Here is a 19,918-nt window from a genome sequence, read left to right as displayed (position 1 = left end):
ACATACACTTTACCATGTGTTCCAGGCTTCATGGAAACTGAATTATGTTAATTAGAATAAGATGTTTACACAAACCATCACACATCATAAGAAGTTTTTGGACAATCAACATTTGCTTTTACGCATTTTGTGACACCATGATTATTTAAGTTAACGGAGTTGCCCACATTGATATATAAATAGCCAAGATATGTCCCTGACACTTATTTGAACTGTGGAAGTTACTTTGATTAGTGGTGAAAAATCTTCAACATTACAGGACAAGCCCGGTTGACTAGTCCCTACTAGCTATACCATGACCTGGGTAAATGAAAACCTTCATAGTCATGCCAAATACATATATTTTGCTCTTTATATTTATGTAAAAATAGTTTATGCTGGTACTAACAAAACCGCTTCGTAGAAAGAATTTGTGCAATATACTGCAAATCTGTTTTTTTTTTAATCAAACTGAATCTTATCTGAGGTATGAATGAAGGGTGTTCTTTTACCTGACATATTGTACCTTGAATACATACCCTTAAACACTCTGGCCACCCATCGTGCCTGTAGTTCAACTGTCGGCATAATTGGTCCAAGGGGTTGTACTAATCCTAAGAAAGCAATGGTTGGCTTTTCCAAATGAACTGGGAAAACATATTTATACAAAGACACATCATTGTCATTAAGTTTGAGGAGTTTTATATCCAGAAAGGGATATATAGAGCTATATCCTGTAGCAAAAATAACTTCATCCACTTCAGCCATAGTGCCATCTTCAAAGGTGACAGATGTTTCAGAGAACGACGTAATGCCAGGTTTCACCTTGATTGATCCTTGCAAGATTTGACTTGGGAGATAATCATTCACCACTGGATGTTTTAACCTTTTCAGAAAAACAAAATAAAAACAATCACAACTAGAAGAGAGACATCTTCCAAAAGTTTGCCAATTTGAAGATCAGTGATTTTCTTGATCTGCTACCTTAATCTATTTGTCCTGAGATTAGACTGGGAAATACCCAACAACGATTATTATGGTAAATATCTTGCAAGGAACAGATAGTTTTGCCCCACAATTCCCTGTAATTTTTTTTTTTTGATGGGATGCACACTAAATTTTGCTCACATGTTCAGCATAAGTGAGTGAACTATCAAGGATTAAAACCAGTTTAGGAGCAAGAAACTTGCTTTTCAGAATGTAGTGCAGACTGTCCTAGTAAACTGGTAAATGGTCCAAAGGAGTTACATCAGGCTCAATTCACACCTGAGCATATAGTTTTCAGGTGTTTTTTTTTTTTTTTGGACATTTTACAGGTGTTTTTTTTTTTGGAGCATATTTCAGGCATTTTTTGGGCGTTTTTTGCATGTGTTTGGAGGCAGGCATTGACATCTAACAAAAACGCTTGTAATCTGCCAAAAAAGAAGCTCATGTGCTTTTTTGAGCTTCAGGCGTTTTGCTTCAGGGTACAAAATGCTCAGATGTGAACAAGGACCATTGAAATTAATAGGATTTTGTGTGTTGGGCGTTTTGAGACTTCAGAGATGAGCGTTTTACGAGCTGAAAAACACTCAGGTGTGAACAGTGCATTCATTTGTCCATGAAGAACAAGAGGACATTATTATACAGGAATACTATATATAGAGTGCTGTGCTGCTGTGGTATTCCACAGTGTGCAATGAAAAAAATACTATATATACACATCCAAAAAGTGAAAAGAAATTATTTAAATAAAAAAAACTAATATTTATAAGAACTCCAATATTTTCCAGTGATCCTAAATAAACACAATAAATGTCCAGTGCTGAAAAAGTCCAAACAAAACTATTGGGAAATAGTGTATAAAAAATGAAATATTCTACTCGCTGTGTCTCTTTTATGAGTGTGAATTCCACCATTAGGTATAACTTTCACCTATGATATTCTACTGGTGTTTAGGACCCAAATCCCAGTGCTGTAATTGCTTGCTGTATCTTCTTCTGTGCTTATTATTTATTACTTTATGTGAGGAACACACATTCAGTAATTGCAACACCTGTCATATTAAGAAACACTTTAGTTTCATCACATTTTTTTTTTTGGCAGAGTACGTGTTTTATTCTTTATATATTATGCAGGATTTATATAGTGCCAACAGTTTGCGCATTGCTTTACAATGTGACATATGACCATTTGTATTCTTTGGGGTGACAGTGTCACCCCTTTCAAATTTTATTGAACCAGCTGATGTCTCCCGACATTCTGCTCGTGTGTACTAAGCATAAGTGTACTCTATAAGTGTCTGAAAGGAAACTTAATCAACAAAAGCGAATTCAGGAACCAGCATCTTGATTACATGAGTGTTTATTTGATGAACAAGCATCTGACTGGGCATTTGTTTCCTTCCCAGGTATTCAGTGAGCAATGACTGGCAATGTAAGCACAAAGGTTAGGATTGAGGTAAAAAAAATATTACCAATGATGGCAAAAAACTGGAGCATAGCAGTCTCCTATCCACCCCCATTTTTATTTATTACAACTAGCAAAAGTACGCTTATTCTGCAACAGGCAAGGTTGTGGTGATGAGAGCATAGGGAAGTGCTGGAGTTGCAGGCATGGTGTTCAGAGCAGGAAGGGAGAAAAAGGGTGAGAAGCACTGGATTTCTGAAAAGAGGGGTGCTTTTTGCAATGGTGGGGTGTCAAAAGCAGGGGGAGGGGGCATTGAATGAGAGTGGGGGGAAATAGGCACAGGCTGGGTGGGAGATGGGGTAAAAGCATGGTGTTAAATGTGGAGCATAGCCATGGAAGTGAGAAGGGGGTTTGAGGCTATGTAGTGTTTTGAGGGAGAGGCGCACTTTGTGCAAATGTGGAGTGAGAGATGGGTATGGGGATGAGGTAGTGGTATTCCAGACATTTTGGTGAAGGGAGGCTGTGCTATGAAGATTAGAGATGGTTAGGGAGAGAAAAACCCAGAGGCCTGTTGGGGTTGCAGGCGTGGTGGTGAGAACAGTGGGGCAGTGTGTAGGCTCAATAGTGGAGGCTTAATTGGGTATGAGTGGAGGGGCCATTATGGTTAATTTCATGGGAGCTGACATGCAGGCATGGGAGCTTGCATAGGTGGCATGGTGAGTGAGGTGCATGGTGCAGGCATGTAGGTAAGATTGGGGGGGGGGGGGTTATGTACAGGTAAAATGGTGAGATGCAATGTACAATAGCAGTGGTGAACAGAAGAGCTTAAACACACTAGATAGTGAGAGAAGAGGGGTTGCAAGTTTGATGGGTTGTGAGAAAGAGGGCAGGGGGCATGAAATATGGGGGAAGGGGTACAAGTGCAATCAGTGATGGGAGATGGGGGATTGCAGATGCATAGATGGAGAGAAAAGGGGGAGGTGCAGACTCAGTAGGTAGTGAGAGAAGAGGGCTGCAGGCATGGCAGGTAGTGAGAGAATAGGGGTTGCAGGCATAATGGGTGCTAAGATACGTAGGATGCAGGTGTACTTGGTGGTGAGAAAAGGGGAAGAAGCAGGTGTGGTGGTGGCAACAAATAGGGGGTTTCAGGAACAATAGGTATTGAGAGAAGGGGGGGGGGCTATAGGCGTACTGGGTGCTGAAAGAGGTGGGTGCTGGGAGAAAAGAGGTTGCAGATTAGGTGGATGCCAGGAAAAGGGGGCTGTATGATAGTAGGCAAGGGTTGTCTGGCTAACATTGCAGAGGAGTTGGGTTATATAACCTGATCCTGGCTCTCCACAGCATACATAACCTAGTTGCATGCAAAGTGTTTGGAAGAGATGCATGCATGCAGCTTATGATATTGAAGGCAGAGGCAAACATATGAGTTGTCAGTGGGTGGGGAGTGGTCAGTGAGAGGAAGAAGAGAGTTCAGAGAGTTGCACTGTCTGATGGGAGTGTCAGAACACTATAGGAAAGGTAAGCAATGTAAACATTTTCAGATTGCTCCAGTGGTAAAATGGAAGTCCTTAATTTTTTTTTTTTTTTTTTATATTATTAAACACATATACTTTGTAGTATATAATGTATGTCGTGACTCATGAACATCAATGAAGTGCACAATGTATTTGTAATCTTTTACTGAAGATAAAGTAATTCAACTACTGCATTTCTTGCCTTATACAGGGGAATGAATTCTTATATCTACCTGAGTTTAGGTTCCAAACCAAGATTTGAATGGTCAAACCACCCACCCATAATCTTCTCGCTTATCTTGGCAGCAAGTATATTTGGCAGTAGGTTTTTGATCCACATAGCGTAGCGTCTCGACATTGTCATGTCAATGGGAAAACCACCACGAGAAATACGGCTGACCACCCAGGATCCATGTCTGGTACTTAGATAAACCTAGGGAATATAAAATTGAATAGGCCATTGCAGATAATCATTTAGAAATAACATTTATAACACTTTTTGAATTAGAATTTTAAATTAGAGGACCTGTACCAACAAACCTAAAACTAGTGATAAGATCTTGTTTCAGGCTGAACACTGGGGGGGGGGGGGGGGGAACAAATGGCCTCGTATACTTCAGGATGGGAGCCCCATGCAAGCCCCCTTTTCCTGGCCTTCTAGACAGCATGCTCACATAAAGGTCTGGTATAGGTTTGGGGGGGGGGGGGATAAAAATCACACATTTTCTTGTTTTTTACATGGGTCCACTCCTAAAATATGAACCAGACCCAAATGGTCTAGTATGGAATTTGGGGGACCCCACACCATTTTTTTTTTTTTGTGTGTTTAGCCCCCTTGAAATCCATGCCAGATCATTATCAAGAATATAAGGTTCTGGTATAAATTAAGGGAATCCACTGCTCCTTTATTTACAAACAAAGATAAGTGGCAGAAGCTGCCATTTACCAGCAATTTCAACTGCTTTTTTTTCTTTGTAAATATCAGTTTAGTTGTAGTAGGTTGTATACATCGAATAGATACACTGCTTCATAGCCAAGTTAAAGACATCCCCCGGGTGTTCTATTTAAAGGAATTTTGCATTTTTATTTTGATCTTTAAGCATCTGGACCGGAAGGTTTTGCCCCTTAATGATCAGGCCATTTTTTGCAATTCTGCACTGCATTATTTTAACAGACAATTGTGTGGTCGTGTGACGTTATACCCATAAAAAATTTATGTTATTTTTTTTCCCAAAAATAGAGATTTATTTTGGTGGTATTTGATCACCTGTGTGATTTTTATTTTTTGCGCTATAAACAAAAAACAAAAATGACAATTATGGAAAAAAAAACAATATTTTTCACATTCTGCTATATAACATTCCCAATAAAAAAAATGTAAAAATCAAATTTTTTATCATTTTGGGCCAATTTGTATACTGCTACATATTTTTGATAAAAAAAACCCAATAAGCGTATTTTGATTTTTTATTTTTATACTAGTAATGGCAGCGATCTGCGATTTTTAACGAGACTGCGACATTGCGGCGGACAGATCGGACCCCTAACTGACATGTTTGACATTTTGGGGGAACCAGTGAAATTACTACAGTAATCAGTGCTAAAAAAATATGCACTGTTACTGTAATAATGACACTGGCAGGGAAGGGGTTAACCTAGGGGCAACCAAAGGGTTAGGTGTGAGCCTAGGTGGTGATTTCTAACTGTGAGGGGGAGGGGCTTCTGGAATAAACACAGAGACCTGTGATCCTAAATAGGAGGATCACAGGCGCTCTGTGATCATTCCAGAGAAAACAACGGTCTGCTGTCGTTCTCTCTCCACGGGGATCGATCGCGGGTGCCTGGTGACCGACGGCCGTGTGAATCGGCTTCCCCGCTGCCTAGGGGCATGCTCCTGCGAACCGACGAACCGGTTGGCAAGTGGTAAAATTTGCTGCTCACCGCCTAATTAAAATGTGTCATAATTTTTTTTTTTTTTTGCTTTGGCACATGTTCCCCAGAGTCCAGCCCCTCCATGACCATTTCTTCAACAATCCCTTGCCTAGAAAATGTCATTACAGTTTTGCTTTAACATTTGGCTTCCATTGACTTCAATTGGGTTCAGATTTTCTACCCAAACCTCAGTAATGTTCGCTGAACCCACATTGAACTAAATCCAGGTACATCCAGATCATCCCTCTTTATAATCAACAGAAGCTTTGAGTCAAAGTTTTTATGATCCTTTTATTTTTGCTTCACAAAATACAAGTTTAGTCAACAACCCCCTGACCACACATCTGCTTTAAAGACCAGCAAAAGATCTCTAAAATTACATAACAAGCTATCCCAAAAATTAGAAGATGTTAGACATGTACTTTTGATCCAATAATCTAATGTAAGTCTCCTAACTTTAACAGTGCATACAATAAAAAATATTTAGGCCTCATGCACACTGGACATTTTTACAGCTGCTTCTAGGGGCATCATTTTTTTTTTTCCTGCTTCTAAATTCCCCTCCATGTTAGCCTATGTGTCCATGCACACACAGGTTTTTAGCAGTGTTTAGTGGCAGGAGCTTTTAGAGGCAGGAAAAATAACTGCCAGTGTGTCCAGAAGCAGCAGAGTTTGGGCAGAAAAAACATTTGACGCTGCTAAACACGCCTAAACGCTAGAGCTTTAGCAATAATTAATTTAAACGGCCAGAATAAATGATTTATTCTGGTCAATGAAATTAATTATCTCCCAAGAGCTGGACACCTGTAAAAGCTCCTAAAAGGTTTAGGCGTTTAGGCACTTTTACAAGCGTCAGCCATTTTTTCTGCAAAAACGCTACTGGCTTCTAGAAGAGTTAAATAAACGTCCTGTATGCATGAGGACTTAGGTTTGATGTTAGGTTATCTGATCTACTCCAAGGGTTTAGGGCAGGGTTCCAATGAACTGGGTCCCCCAGAGGTTGCTAGGGGTTCTTTGAGCAATGAGAAATTTCTGCCTCTCAGATGAGTTCCCACTGACAGCATTGCTCCTTTTAGCTATCTGTAAGGGGATAATTCTTCCCGATGACCACAAAGATAAGAAGCATTTTTCCCACTGATTATCACACTAACGTATCATGAGTTGTAGATATAGTCATTTTTAGCAGGGGTTTACGAAGACCAGAAATCTATTTCACGGGTACCTCTGTGTTGAAAAAAAAAGGTCTCGTTTAGGGTATTCGTATAATATTTCACACCTAGGGTAAGTGTTCTAATACATGTATTTAATTTATAACACATGAGGCTCAAGTCCGAGATTTCATTATCCCATAAAAATATGATGTCACTGGCAAGATGATACAATGTCCAACAATCACTGTTCGCACATGTATAATCAGTAATGAACTCAATCATTTCTGTACTGCTTTGTACCACTGTATCAAAATGTTCAAGATCCACATAATATTAACATCAAAGTACACTACCCCTATAAAACACCACTTCAAAGTGCAGCGTTATTAAAGTGGTTCTAAAGGCTGAAAGATTTTAAAAAACCTTTGTTTGCAGCAGCCCTCCCAGCCCCTCCAATTCTTACCTGAGCCCCATCTTGATTCAGTGATGTGCTCTTCAGGGGCTCTCCCTCCTCATTGGCTGAGACAGCTGTGGGAGCCATTGTCTCCCACTGCTGCCATGGCTCTGTGTCTAAATGGACATGCAGAGCAGCGGCTTGGGAAAGAGCCTGCTCGGGTGCCCCCACGGCAAGCTGTGTGGGCACTTGGCAGGAGGGTGTAGCCAGGAGTGCTGGCACGTGACCCAAGAAGAGGTAGATCCGGGCTGCTCTGTGTAAAACCATTGCACAGAACAGGTAAGTATAACATGTTTGCTATTTAAAAAAAAAAAAAAAAACCTGGACTTCAATATAACTTTTAACCACTTCCCGCAAACCAACATACCCGTACATCGTTTTTAAAAAAATTACAGTATTCAAAAACGCAGATTTTGGCGTTTTAAATATTTTAAAGTGCAAAGGAGGGATTTGGGGTATTTTAGACCTCAGTTCTCTCCATAAAGAGTACCTGTCACTGCCTATTATTGTCACAAGGGATGTATACATTCTTTGTGACAGCAATAAAAGTGATCAGATTTTTTTTTTTTTTTTTAAAGGGACAGTGAAAAAAATAAATAAAAAATAAATTGGAAAAAAATAAATACATTTTGAAGTGCCCCCATCCCTGCGCGCTAGCACACCAAAGAAAACGAATATGTAAGTCGTGCCCGCAAATGTAAATGGTGTTCAAATCACACATGTGAGGTCATGCTGCGATTGTCAGAGTGAGAGTAATAATTCTAGCAAAAGACCTCCTCTGTAACTCTAAACTGGTAACCGTTAGGTACCGTAATTTTTAGGTACTTTAGGTATTTTTTAGGTACCGTAATTTGTCGCCATTTCGCGAGTGTGCACAGTTTTAAACCGTAACATATTAGGTATATATTTACTCGGCGTGACATCATCTTTCATAATATACAAAAAAAAATGGGCTAACTTCACTGTTTAGTTTTTTTTTAATTCAGTGAAGTGTATTTTTTTCAAAAGAAATTGCGTTTGAAAGACCGCTGCGCAAATACTGTGTGACATAAAATATTACAATGACCGCCATTTTATTCTCTTTGCTAAATATATATATATATATATGTATAATGTTTGGGGGTTCTAACTAATTTTCTAGCAAAAAAAATAGGTTTGAAGAAGCATTTTTTCTCCTGCATTTGTAAATGCCATATAATGGATATGCAATATTCCTGTAAACTTTGAATGCAGGTGATAAGGTACACTGAAAAGAATGAAAGAACCAGTGTGCTTAAGTTGTTACTGCCCTTATTTTGCAATTACCACAAAACAATGTCTAGCTAATCCTAGGCCATAATAGGTATTACAAAAAAAAAAAAAAAACAGAAATAAAAAGAAAGAGCATGGCCTATTTAAGAAGAGTAAGGTAAGCAAAATGGACAACCTGTTTTGCAGTGTGACTAAGTTCCACTGATATATCTCCAGCTGAATTTCCAGTGCCTACAACTAAAACTGTCTTCCCATGATATTTTTCACTTGTTTTATAGAATCGACTGTGAATGTAGCGACCTTTGAAATATTCTATACCTGCAGAGAGAAAAAAAACACATGTGCTGACAATAGAATGGCTTGTTAATACACAACTCAAGCCAAAAACTTTTTTTGTCCTGAATAAAGCATTTTTTTTTTGCTATCTATATATACAGTATATACTACATCCATTGGGGAGATTTCACATTGTGTCCCAGTGGCAGGGCGGTAAGGAAGTAATGGGAAATCACTCATATGGGGACAAAGGCACCAATAAAAAACACTTTAAGAAGAGTGGGAGAGGTCAGATCCTCTGTCTTTTTTTCTGTTTGAGCCTCTCTAAGGGTGTCACTGAGAGCAATAGAAGCTTACAGAAGTTCTAACCCTTCCGCTCTTTATTCAGCACTAAATAATTAGGGATGAGCTTCGAGTTCAAGTCGAAGCTAACTTCGACTCGAACATCGGGTGTTCGATCGTTCGTCGAATGATGAACAAATGTGCTTCTTTGCGGGAAATTCAGATCCCATAGTGCACTGCGTGCTCACCACATGTGCAGCACGTTATGTGATTGGCCAAAGCATGCACCCTGATCTCATGCTTTGGCCAATCAAATGATCTCTGCCATGATTGGACTAAAGGCAAGCTGCCTTTAGCCAATCATGGCTCAGGGGCCAAGTACATGCCCCACACTACATAAAGGCTGCCCACGCAGCCGCAGCGTGTAGTGTGATTGTGCGGGCGAGGAGACAGGGAGAGGAACGTGTTTCAGGCAGGACGAGAATAGCTTTTTTTGGAGTTTGTCAGACAGTGCAGAGAGACAATCCTAGCAGTTTAGGGAAGGACAGGAACATGTTTAAGGCATGGGGAGAATAATTTCTTTGCAATTTGTCAGACAGACAGTGCAGTTGGACATTCCTACCTTACTAGCAGCGCAGGGAGGGAGAGAGATTTGTGCTTTTTACAAGTTCAGAGATAAGATAGTGAGAAGTATATTCAGTAGTGCATACCATAGACCATACATAGATCTCTATATATAGTGCTATCAATTACATCATATCAGGTCATTGCGTATACTGTATACCCATTACATCTTTCCCTATCTATAGGGTTATTGATACATATGTTACATATCAGTGAGAGTATTGTTAATCGGTCACTTGCGTACATCCTATGAGCAGCACAGCTCATCTATAGGGCTATTGATTACATATCACTGAGAGTATTGTTAATCGGTCACTTGCGTACATCCTAGAAGAAGCACAGCTCATCTATAGGGCTATTGATTACATATCAGTGAGAGTATTGTTAATCGGTCACTTGCGTACATCCTAGAAGCAGCACAGCTCATCTATAGGGCTATTGATTACATATCAGTGACAATATTGTTAATCAGACACTTGCGTACATCCTATAAGCAGCACAGCTCATCTAAAGGGCTATTGATTACATATTAGTGAGAGTATTGTTAATCGGTCACTTGTGTACATCCTATAAGCAGCACAGCTCATCTATAGGGCTATTGATTACATATCAGTGAGAGTATTGTTAATCGGTCACTTGGGTACATCCAATAAGCAGCACAGCTCATCTATAGGGCTATTGATTACATATCAGGGAGATTATTGTTAATCGGTCACTTGGGTACATCCTATAAGCAGCACAGCTCATCTCTATGGCTATTGATTACATCATATCAGGTCATTGAGTATCTATTGGTCAGTTGCGTATACCCTATCTGTATCAACATCATATCCGAAAGGCTGACAAGGAGAGGCCGATGCTCACAGGCCACGAAAAGAGGGAAAGCCTCTGTGTCCATTGTGAAAACTGGTGGTCACAGCCGACATAGTGCATCCTCTGCAGGCGGGGCATGCCTGTCCTTTATTTCCGGTGCTGGCCGTGCTATTAAGCCAAATCATATGGAAGAGTTGGGTAGGGGATCAATAAGCCATCCTCATCCTCCTCGACCTCTGACACCCACGCTCACAGTAGTTTGCCTTCCACAGCAGCTGCCAAAGCGGTCTGTTCCACAAGCTCCTTCTCCACAGCTACTCCTTCTGTCGCCCCAACATCACGGAGGAGTCATCTGAACTATTCAATCATAGTGTCAGTGACATGCTGCTGGAGGATGCGCAGCAATTTGAAAGCTGTGATGTTGTTTCCCAGGTTGATGAAGGTAATAACGTGAGCCTAGAGAGAGGGGGTGACAATGAGGGACAAGAAACCAGCAGTTACGTTGCCACAGCTGAAGCATATTGCCAAGTTTGCTCCAGTGATGAAGAGGAAGGGGATGAAGAGGTCACTGACTGTACTTGGGTGCCTGACAGGATATAGGAGGAGGAAGGGGAGAATGAGGAGGACGCACAACTCCAACGAGGCAGGATGTGCTCCAGGGGCCGCCATAGCAGTAGCCAACCTATTGCGTCACAGCACAGAGCTCAACAGGTGCAGGGTGCTGCAAACTCCCCGCGGGCTCACAAAAGTTCATTAGTGTGGGCTTTTTTCCAGCACATGTGCAGTAGACCGCAGCATTGCTGTTTGCAACATCTGTCTAAAGCGGATCAAGTGTGGCCAGAACACCACTTGCTTGGGCACCACACGCTTGACAAGGCATATGACGACCTGCCATGCAGTCCATTGGCAACAGCACCTGAAAGAGCCACCAGATCAAAACAAGCACACATCACCTTGCTCCTCATCTGTGATCTCTAACCCTACTATACCTCATGCCTTCACAAATACCAGCATTGAGAAGGATGATGGTATAGCAATGAGTGCCACAGAGTCTTTCACCCAATTTGCTAGCAGTACACCACCGCTTGATTTGAGCAGCAGGCAAATTTCACTACCCCAGTTTTTGAACCATAGAGAGAAATACTGTCCCAGCCATCCACATGCTCAGCGTCTTAATGCAAGCTAGGCCAAATTGCTAGCATTACAATTGCTGCCTTTTCATCTGGTAGACTCTGCTCCCTTTCGCAAATTTGTGGAATGTGCTGCACCACAGTGGCAGGTCCCAAAAAGGCATTTATTTTCACGTAAGGCCATTCTTGCTCTCTACCGTCATGTTGAAGGTAGTGTTTTGGCCTCATTGGACAAGGCAGTCAGCAGGAAGGTGCACATTACTGCTGACTCTTGGTCCAGCAGGCATGGACAGGAACATTACATTTCTTTCACGGCGCACTGGGTAACTCTGCTGGCAGCTGGGAAGGATGCAGGACAGGGTTCGGTGTTGCAGCTTGTTTTGCCACCACGCCTCCAAAAAGCCAGTGCTGGTTCTGCCACATCTGGCTACTCCACCACCTCCTCCTCCTCCATGTCTTTTTCTGCTCAATTGTCCTCTGAAGCAGCAGTGCTCCCTAAGCGTTCAAGGGGCTACTCAAGCAGTCAGGCTAAAAGATGCCATGCTGTGCTTCAGTTGGTCTGTCTAGGGGATAGGAGGCACACCGGTGCATAGATTCTGTCAGCTCTGCAGGGGCCGGCTCAGAGATGGTTGACGCCATGACAGCTTGAGCCAGGAATGGCACCAATCTTCTCTCCGCCCTCCGTCAGGGACATTTGACACATGTTCCATGCTTGGCACATGTTCTGAATCTGATGGTGCAGCATTTCTTGAGCAGATACCCTGGCTTCCAAGATCTCCTGAGGCAGGCCAGAAAAGTCTGTGGCCATTTCCACCATTCATTCAATGCCAGTGCTCGCTTATCTGACATTCAACGGGAATTCAACCTGCCCACCAACCGCCTAATTTGTGACATGCCCACCAGGTGGAACTCAATGTTAGCAATGCTGCAGCAGCTGCACACGAAGCAGAGGGACATCAATGAGTACCTGTGTGAGTATGGCACAAGGACAGGGTCAGGGGAGCTTGGCTTTTTTTCACCACGCCACTGGCTTTTGATAAAGATGCATGCATCATCCTGTCACCATTTAAGAAGGCCACAATGATGGTGAGCCAGGAGGATGCATGCATCAGTGACACTATCCCTCTAGTCTATCTGCTGGAGCACACGCTTCATGGGATCATGGACAGGGCACTTGAGGCAGAACAGTGGGAGGAAGAGGAGGACTTCCTTTCCTCACAAGGCCCCCTTTATGCAAATATCATTCCTGCAGGGCCACAAAACACACAGGAGGTAGAGGAGGAGGATTTCGGCAGCATGGGTGTAGAGGAAAGCATACAGCAGTCTTCAAGGGATGGTTTTGATTCCCCAGAAACCCCAGAAGTTTTATGTGGTGGGGGAGAGGTTGCTCCTGCTGACAATGTCATCCTTAGTGACCCAGAAGACTCAGAAGCTCAAGCCTCCTCCAGCTTACGTTGCATGGGCTCTCTGATTCTGCAAAGCCTGCAAAAGGACCCGAGGATTCGTGCTATCAAGGAGAGGGATAATTAACGGTTGGCAACCCTTCTTGATCCACGTTACAAGGGTAAAGTTGCAGAGCTCATCCTGCCTTTGCAGAGGGAGCAAAGGATGAAACATCTTGAGGAGGCCTTGAAAAAAAAACACCTTTCCAGACACTGGGAGGTCAACATTCTCTGGACTTGTTTCTGAGGCATCGTTCAGCCAAAGGAGGAGCGGTGGAAAAGGCGGCCGGCTGACTGATGGCTTTAAACAGTTCTTTAGTCCTCAGCAGCACCCAGGGCTGTTAGGTTTAATCAACCATCGGCAGCGTCTCCATCATATGGAGCATGATTATCTAGGCGCAAGAAAAGACTTGGAGACCTTTCCAGCTGAGCATCCACTGGGTTACTGGGTCTTGAGGATGGACCACTGGCCAGAACTTGCTCAATATGCAATGGAGCTACTGGCCTGTCCTGCTTCCAGCGTGCTTTCCGAATGGACGTTCAATGTTGCTGGAGGTTTTTGTGATGGACAAAAGAGTGCGTCTGTCCACAGACTCTGTTGACCAGCTGACTTTTATCAAAATGAACCAGTACTGGATCAACAAGAGCTATCCAGCCCCTGATGCTGATGTAACTTATTGATTTGCTAGGGGTCTGCCATCCCTTGAAGACTGCATATGCTGCCTATCCTTTTCCTCTACCTTGATTCTGCTAGCTTCAAACAATGTTTTTGGTTTAGGTCACTACCAACCCCCAAGGCCTAATTTTTCTGCACTTGTATGACAGGTGTGTACAATTTAAATGTCGTATGTCATTTTTAACAGCAGGCCCTGTCCCTGTGCCCTGCTAAATGTGAGGCGTTACGGTGTTCAGGCACCACCAACACCAAAGGCACAATATTTTTGGCACCTGTATGACAAGTACATGAAATGTCACATTTGTATGGTATTCTTACAAGCAAATCCCATTCCTGCACCCAGCAAGAGTAACTGCGAGGCCTTGGTTATGGTGTTCAGGCACCACCAACAGCAAAGGTCCAATTTTTGGCACCTGTATAGTACATGCAATTTCAAATTTGTATGGTATTCTTACCAGCAGGTCCCGTTCCTGCACCCAGCAAGGGTAACAACGAGGGATTGGGTACGGTGTTCAGGCACCACCAACAGCAAAGGCCCAATTTCTGGCACCTGTATAGTACATGCAATTTCAAAATTGTATAGAATTCTTACCAGCAGGTCCCATTCCTGCGCCCAGCAATAGTAAATGTGAGGGGTTGGTTATGGTGTTCAGGCACCACCAACACCCAAGGCCCAATTTTTGGCACCTGTTTGACAAGTACATGCAATTTCAAATTTGTAGGGAATTTTTACCCGCAGGTCCCATTCCTGCGCCCAGCAAGAGTAACTGTGAGGGGTTGCGGTGTTCAGGCACCACCAACAACCAAGGGCCAATTTCAGTCTCAGTTCCTGCCGATACTAACCTTCCAGGTCCCCATCACTCCAGCCAGTTTGCATAGCCGCCACCCAACCTTGGCCAGGTCAGATGACAGCACAGCGCCCCCACTACATCACTAATAAGAACACATACAACACTTTATCTTTGCCAATTTCAAATTGGTATGGAATTTTTACCAGCAGGGCCCGTTCCTGCGCCCAGGAAGAGTAACTGCGAGGGGTTGCGGTTTTCAGACACCACCAACAGCCAAGGCCCATTTTTCTGCACCTCTATGACGACTGACAAGTACATGCGATTTCAAGTTTGTATGGAATTCTTACCAGCAGGTCCCGTTCCTGCTCCCAGCAAGAGTAACTGTGAGGGGTTACTGTGTTCAAGCACCACCAACAGCAAAGGCCCAATTTTTGGCACCTGTATAGTACATGCAATTTTAAATTTGTTGGGAATTCTTACCAGCAGGTCCCTATCCTGCGCGCAGCAAGAGTAACTGTCAGGGGTTGGTTATGGTGTTCAGGCAGCACCAACACCAAAGGCCCAATTTTTGGCACCTGTACAGTACATGCAATTTCACATTTGTATGGAATTCTTACCAGCAGGTAGCGTTCCTGTGCCCAGCAAGAGTAACTGTGAAGGGTTACGGTGTTCAAGCACCACCAGCAGCAAAGGCCCAATTTTTGGCACCTGTATGACAAGTACATGCAATTTCAAATTTGTATGGAATTCTTACCAGAAGGTCCCATTCCTGCACCCAGGAAGAGTAACTGCAAGAGGTTGCGGTGTTCAGGCACCTCCAACAACCAAGGCCCAATTTTTCTGCACCTGTATGACAAGTACATGCGATTTCAAATTTGCATGGATTTATTAGCAGCAGGGCCCGCTCCTGTGCACAGCAAGAGTAACTGCGAGGGGTTACGATGTTCAGGCACCACCAACAACCAAGGCCCAATCTTTCTACACCTGTTTGACAAGTACATTTGTATATGACATTTTTTGCTTTAGAAATGTCAGTATTGCTGCAGCAGGCTACATACATCGTAGAAATGCACTACTTTACAGGCACATTCAGGGGACCCCCCCAGGCACGATATTTGAAGGAATTTTTCATTTTTATAGTTTCACTTTAAGCCTCATTAAAGTCAGTAAATCGCTGCTCCTTTAAAAACGATCATTTTTAAAAACTTTTTTTTCATTGCTACATGTTCCCCAGGTCAGTACCCGGACCCCCAATACACTTTTTTAGGGCAATAAACTTGCATTTTGCCTTCAAAATGAGGCAGCTTGATTTTCGAGGTTCGAGTCCCATAGACTTCAATGGGGTTTGTTTGTTTGAACAAACTTTTCCTCTGTTCGCTGTGTTTTGGTGCGAACTGAACCGGGGGGGTTTTCAGCTCATTAGTAAAAATAATATGTTTTTTTTTCTGGAGTTGATAAACTGTATTATGTATATGCAGGTGAGTGGAGCTGAACATTATTTTTACAACAAGCTGGGCTATAATGATTAACAGCTAAAATGTGCTCTTTGAAAATAATTTATAGCTTCCCATTAAATTAAAATTGCATTCTTGGTTGCCTTGGTGTCAATGCCATGATGCAGATTTATTGGCAAGTAGTAAAATACATCAGTTCTTACAAAAGCCATGTTTCACCTTGTTTTTGAGATGCATGTTTAATAATCCAGTTTTCAGATTACACTATACCTTGCGTAATTCAGAATTCTTTGCTTATTTGAAAAAACTCACCTGGAAAACAGTTTAGTGGAATGTAGGGGTCATTATAATGTCCATTGCAGACAATTACAGCATTGAAAATCACTACTTTCCTTTTCTCATTTTCCTTGTCTTGCGTTTCAATTTCAACATTCCATTGTCCACTAGTGGTAAAATCCTCACTTTGCTTCACACTACAAACTTCAGTCTGCATGGAATCAGGAAACATGAAGAAATATAATTAACATATAGATTTTGGTTATAGTAGAGCTCCCCCTAGAGAGCCACAGATAGTTTGGCCTATTTCCTCCTCTTATAGCACACAGACAGGTACACCACATTTTCCATAGTTTTTTTCTGGCTGAAGAATCAGTCCAGGAGTTTCTTTTTGTGTTTTTTTTTTATTGGGGAACAATGAACTTGCATAGGGATATGGAGCATGGGATATCCCATAGAACTTGAACAAATTGAGGATTACTAATTTCTTGGCTGCACTTGTCCAGCTCTTGACAAAAGTCTTGTAAACCTTCAGCTGCAACTGTACAACACCCAACCATATTGCACCCCTGCTTGGCTAAACTGGCACACTTCAAACTGTACTTCCCCCAGCAACTGTCCCATAGAATCTGTATGCTGCCTGTGATCTGTCTTCTTCCTGAAGTCTAAAGCACTATAGAGTACTCATTCAGCCACTGGACCATCGGTTACCTCCTGCTGATATCCACCAGGCTCTTTCCCCATGAGGGAGATGAAGACTCACTCAGCCTCTAAACAACCTGGGCTCTTTTCCACAGCTTCCTTCCTGTCCCTCCTACCGTAAGCTCACTTCTGACTACTTGGATGGGCTGCTCTCTAAATAGGCCGTCCAGCTAAGCCCAACTGGAACCCCAGTATCTTACAAATGGCTTTTAGATTCGGAGGCAAGGCCTTAAACCAGCATGCTGCAATCTCCCACAGCCATTTATGGCCTATTCCTCTGCCTTCTGGGCACACCTTCCCAGGAATTGGTGGAAGTCCCATAAATATTGAGACTGCAGCCTCTGCTCTCCCTTCCACTATGTTCCAGGGATTTCTAGAATACAGGGGAAAGTAGCAGAGCAGCAGCCTGTGAAACCCTAACCAATCAACCCCTGCTCTACAGATTACAGTGGAACCAAACTAAATTTACTTTACAGCTTTTCCTAAACCCAGGAGGGTGCTACATTCATAAAACTGCACTTTTTTATGGTTACATTTTTGGAATTTTCACTAAGAGGAAGACATAACCTTTCATCTTAGATGTTTCTTTGATAAACAATAAAACATGGTAAATGCCTTCTAGTCAAATGTTAATAGGCCTTTACTAGGGTCAGATATTTACATTTCAAAGAGCTGTGTATAACTCTGTAGTATTAAATCAAAGTCCTATGTTCTCTATGTACAAAAGAAAAATAAACAATAAAAAGTATACTAAAAAGAAGAAAAAAAATAAATAAAGACAATAAAGTGTTACTAAACCCATAAGCCTGCATTTACTATCTCTGGTCTCCTGCAGTACACAGAACATGGGAATGCAATTATTTATGTAAATATAAGCTGCTTAATACCTTTTCTTATCAACAATATAAATAAGTCTTGTGACTTCTATCTGTTACTAGTAAAGCTTGTAGAAGGAGTTTTCACACTGCACAGAGCTGTTCTTACAGGTTCCAGGGTTCCTGACCCTCTGTCTGGACTGTGTCGATTGGCCTTGTGCTAATCACATGCATTCTCCCAAGAAAAAAAAAACTCTCTAGCAATACACACCAAACTGTCATGTGCAGCCTGACTCCAAAGGCTCTGTCTTATCCGGACATGTTATGGAGTCAGTGTAAGAGAAGGAGGATCTGTGCATACAAGATCATACAGACTGCTTTTACTTTTATGGGTTTAGTAACACTTTAATGGGCCCAGAGCCAAGACTTTCTTAATAAGCTCCAGTAACAATTTGGAATGTATAGTTTTTTTCCTAATTATTTTGTTTTTAAAAAAAAAAAATATTTTAGATATACCTTTATGTACAAACCCAATTCCAAAAAAGTTGGGACACTGTAAGAATTGTGAATAAATACAGAATGCAATGATGTGGAAGTTTCACATTTCAAAATTTTATTCAGAATACAACATAGATGACATATGAAATGTTTAAACTGAAAAAATATATAATTTTACTTTCAAAGATTTTTATTAAGTTTTAACAAAACAAAATCCATCAACAGATAATAGCATTTAGGAAAATATATAATTTTAAGGGAAAAATAAGTTGATTTTAAATTTCATGGCATCAACACATCTCACCTCTTCTTTTTATAACAGTCTGCAAACGTCTGGGGACTGAGGAGACAAGTTGCCCAAGTTTAGGAATAGGAATGTTGTCCCATTCTTGTCTAATATAGGCTTCTAGTTGCTCAACTGTCTTAGGTCTTCTTTGTCGCATCTTCCTCTTTATGATGCGCCAAATGTTTTCTTTGGGTGAAATCTGGATTGCAGGCTGGCCATTTCAGTACCCGGATCCCTCTTCTACACAGCCATGATGTTGTAATTGATGCAGTATGTGGTCTGGCATTGTCAAGTTGGAAAATGTAAGGTCTTCCCTGAAAGAGACGACGTCTGGATGGGAGCCTATGTTGTTCTAGAACTTGGATATACCTTTCAGCATTGATGGTGCCTTTCCAGATGCGTAAGCTGCCCATGCCACACGCACTCATGCAACCCCATACCATCAGAAATGCAGGCTTCTGAACTGAGCACTGATAACAACTTGGGTTGTCCTTGTCCTCTTTAGTCCGGATGACATGGTGTCCCAGTTTTCAAAAAGAACTTCAAATTTTGATTCGTCTGACCACAGAACAGTTTTCCACTTTGCCACAGTCCATTTTAAATGAGCCTTGGCCCAAAGAAAACGCCTGCGCTTCTGGATCCTGTTTAGATATGGCTTCTTTTTTGGCCTATAGAGTTTTATGTGGCGAATGACACGATGGATTGTGTTCACCGACAATGTTTTCTGGAAGTATTCCTGAGTCCATGTTGTGATTTCCATTCCAGTAGCATTCCTGTATGTGATGCAGTGCCATCTAAGGTGATCACGGGCATCCAGTATGGTTTTCTGGCCTTGACCCTTACGCACAGAGATTGTTCCAGATTCTCTGAATCTTTGGATGATATTATGCACTGTAGATGATGATAACTTTAAACTCTTTGCAATTTTTCTCTGACAAACTCCTTTCTGCTATTGTTCCACTATTTTCCGCCACAGCATTGGGGGAATTGGTGATCCTCTGCCCATCTTGACTTCTGAGAGATACTGCCACTTTCAGAGGCTCTTTTTATACCCAATCATGTTGCCAATTGACCTAATAGGTTGAAAATTGGTCCTCCAGCTGTTCCTTATATGTACATTTAACTTTTCCAGCATCTTGTTGCTACCTTTCCCAACTTTTTTGGAATGTGTAGCTCTCATGAAA

At 42.0% G+C, this 19,918-nt stretch overlaps 1 protein-coding gene across 1 annotated transcript in view; it reads right to left on the bottom strand.

The window, feature by feature from the left end:
• The window catches only part of LOC309562224 (uncharacterized protein), a 121,428-nt gene that overhangs the window by 86,857 nt on the left and 14,653 nt on the right, over positions 1–19,918 (bottom strand). The window contains exons 4-7 of the mRNA XM_082266349.1: positions 16,470–16,644; positions 8,845–8,987; positions 4,115–4,314; positions 519–865 (exon numbers count right to left, since the gene is read on the bottom strand). Coding sequence (XP_082122475.1) covers positions 519–865; positions 4,115–4,314; positions 8,845–8,987; positions 16,470–16,644 — 865 coding nt within the window. The remainder of the gene's footprint in view (positions 1–518; positions 866–4,114; positions 4,315–8,844; positions 8,988–16,469; positions 16,645–19,918) is intronic.

The sequence above is a fragment of the Pelophylax lessonae genome, assembly GCF_965119305.1.
Source record: "Pelophylax lessonae genome assembly, chromosome: 8".
Taxonomy (NCBI): Eukaryota; Metazoa; Chordata; class Amphibia; order Anura; family Ranidae; genus Pelophylax; species Pelophylax lessonae.
The sequence above is the reverse complement of the archived record's forward strand: the minus strand, read 5'-3'. Positions and strand labels throughout refer to the sequence as shown.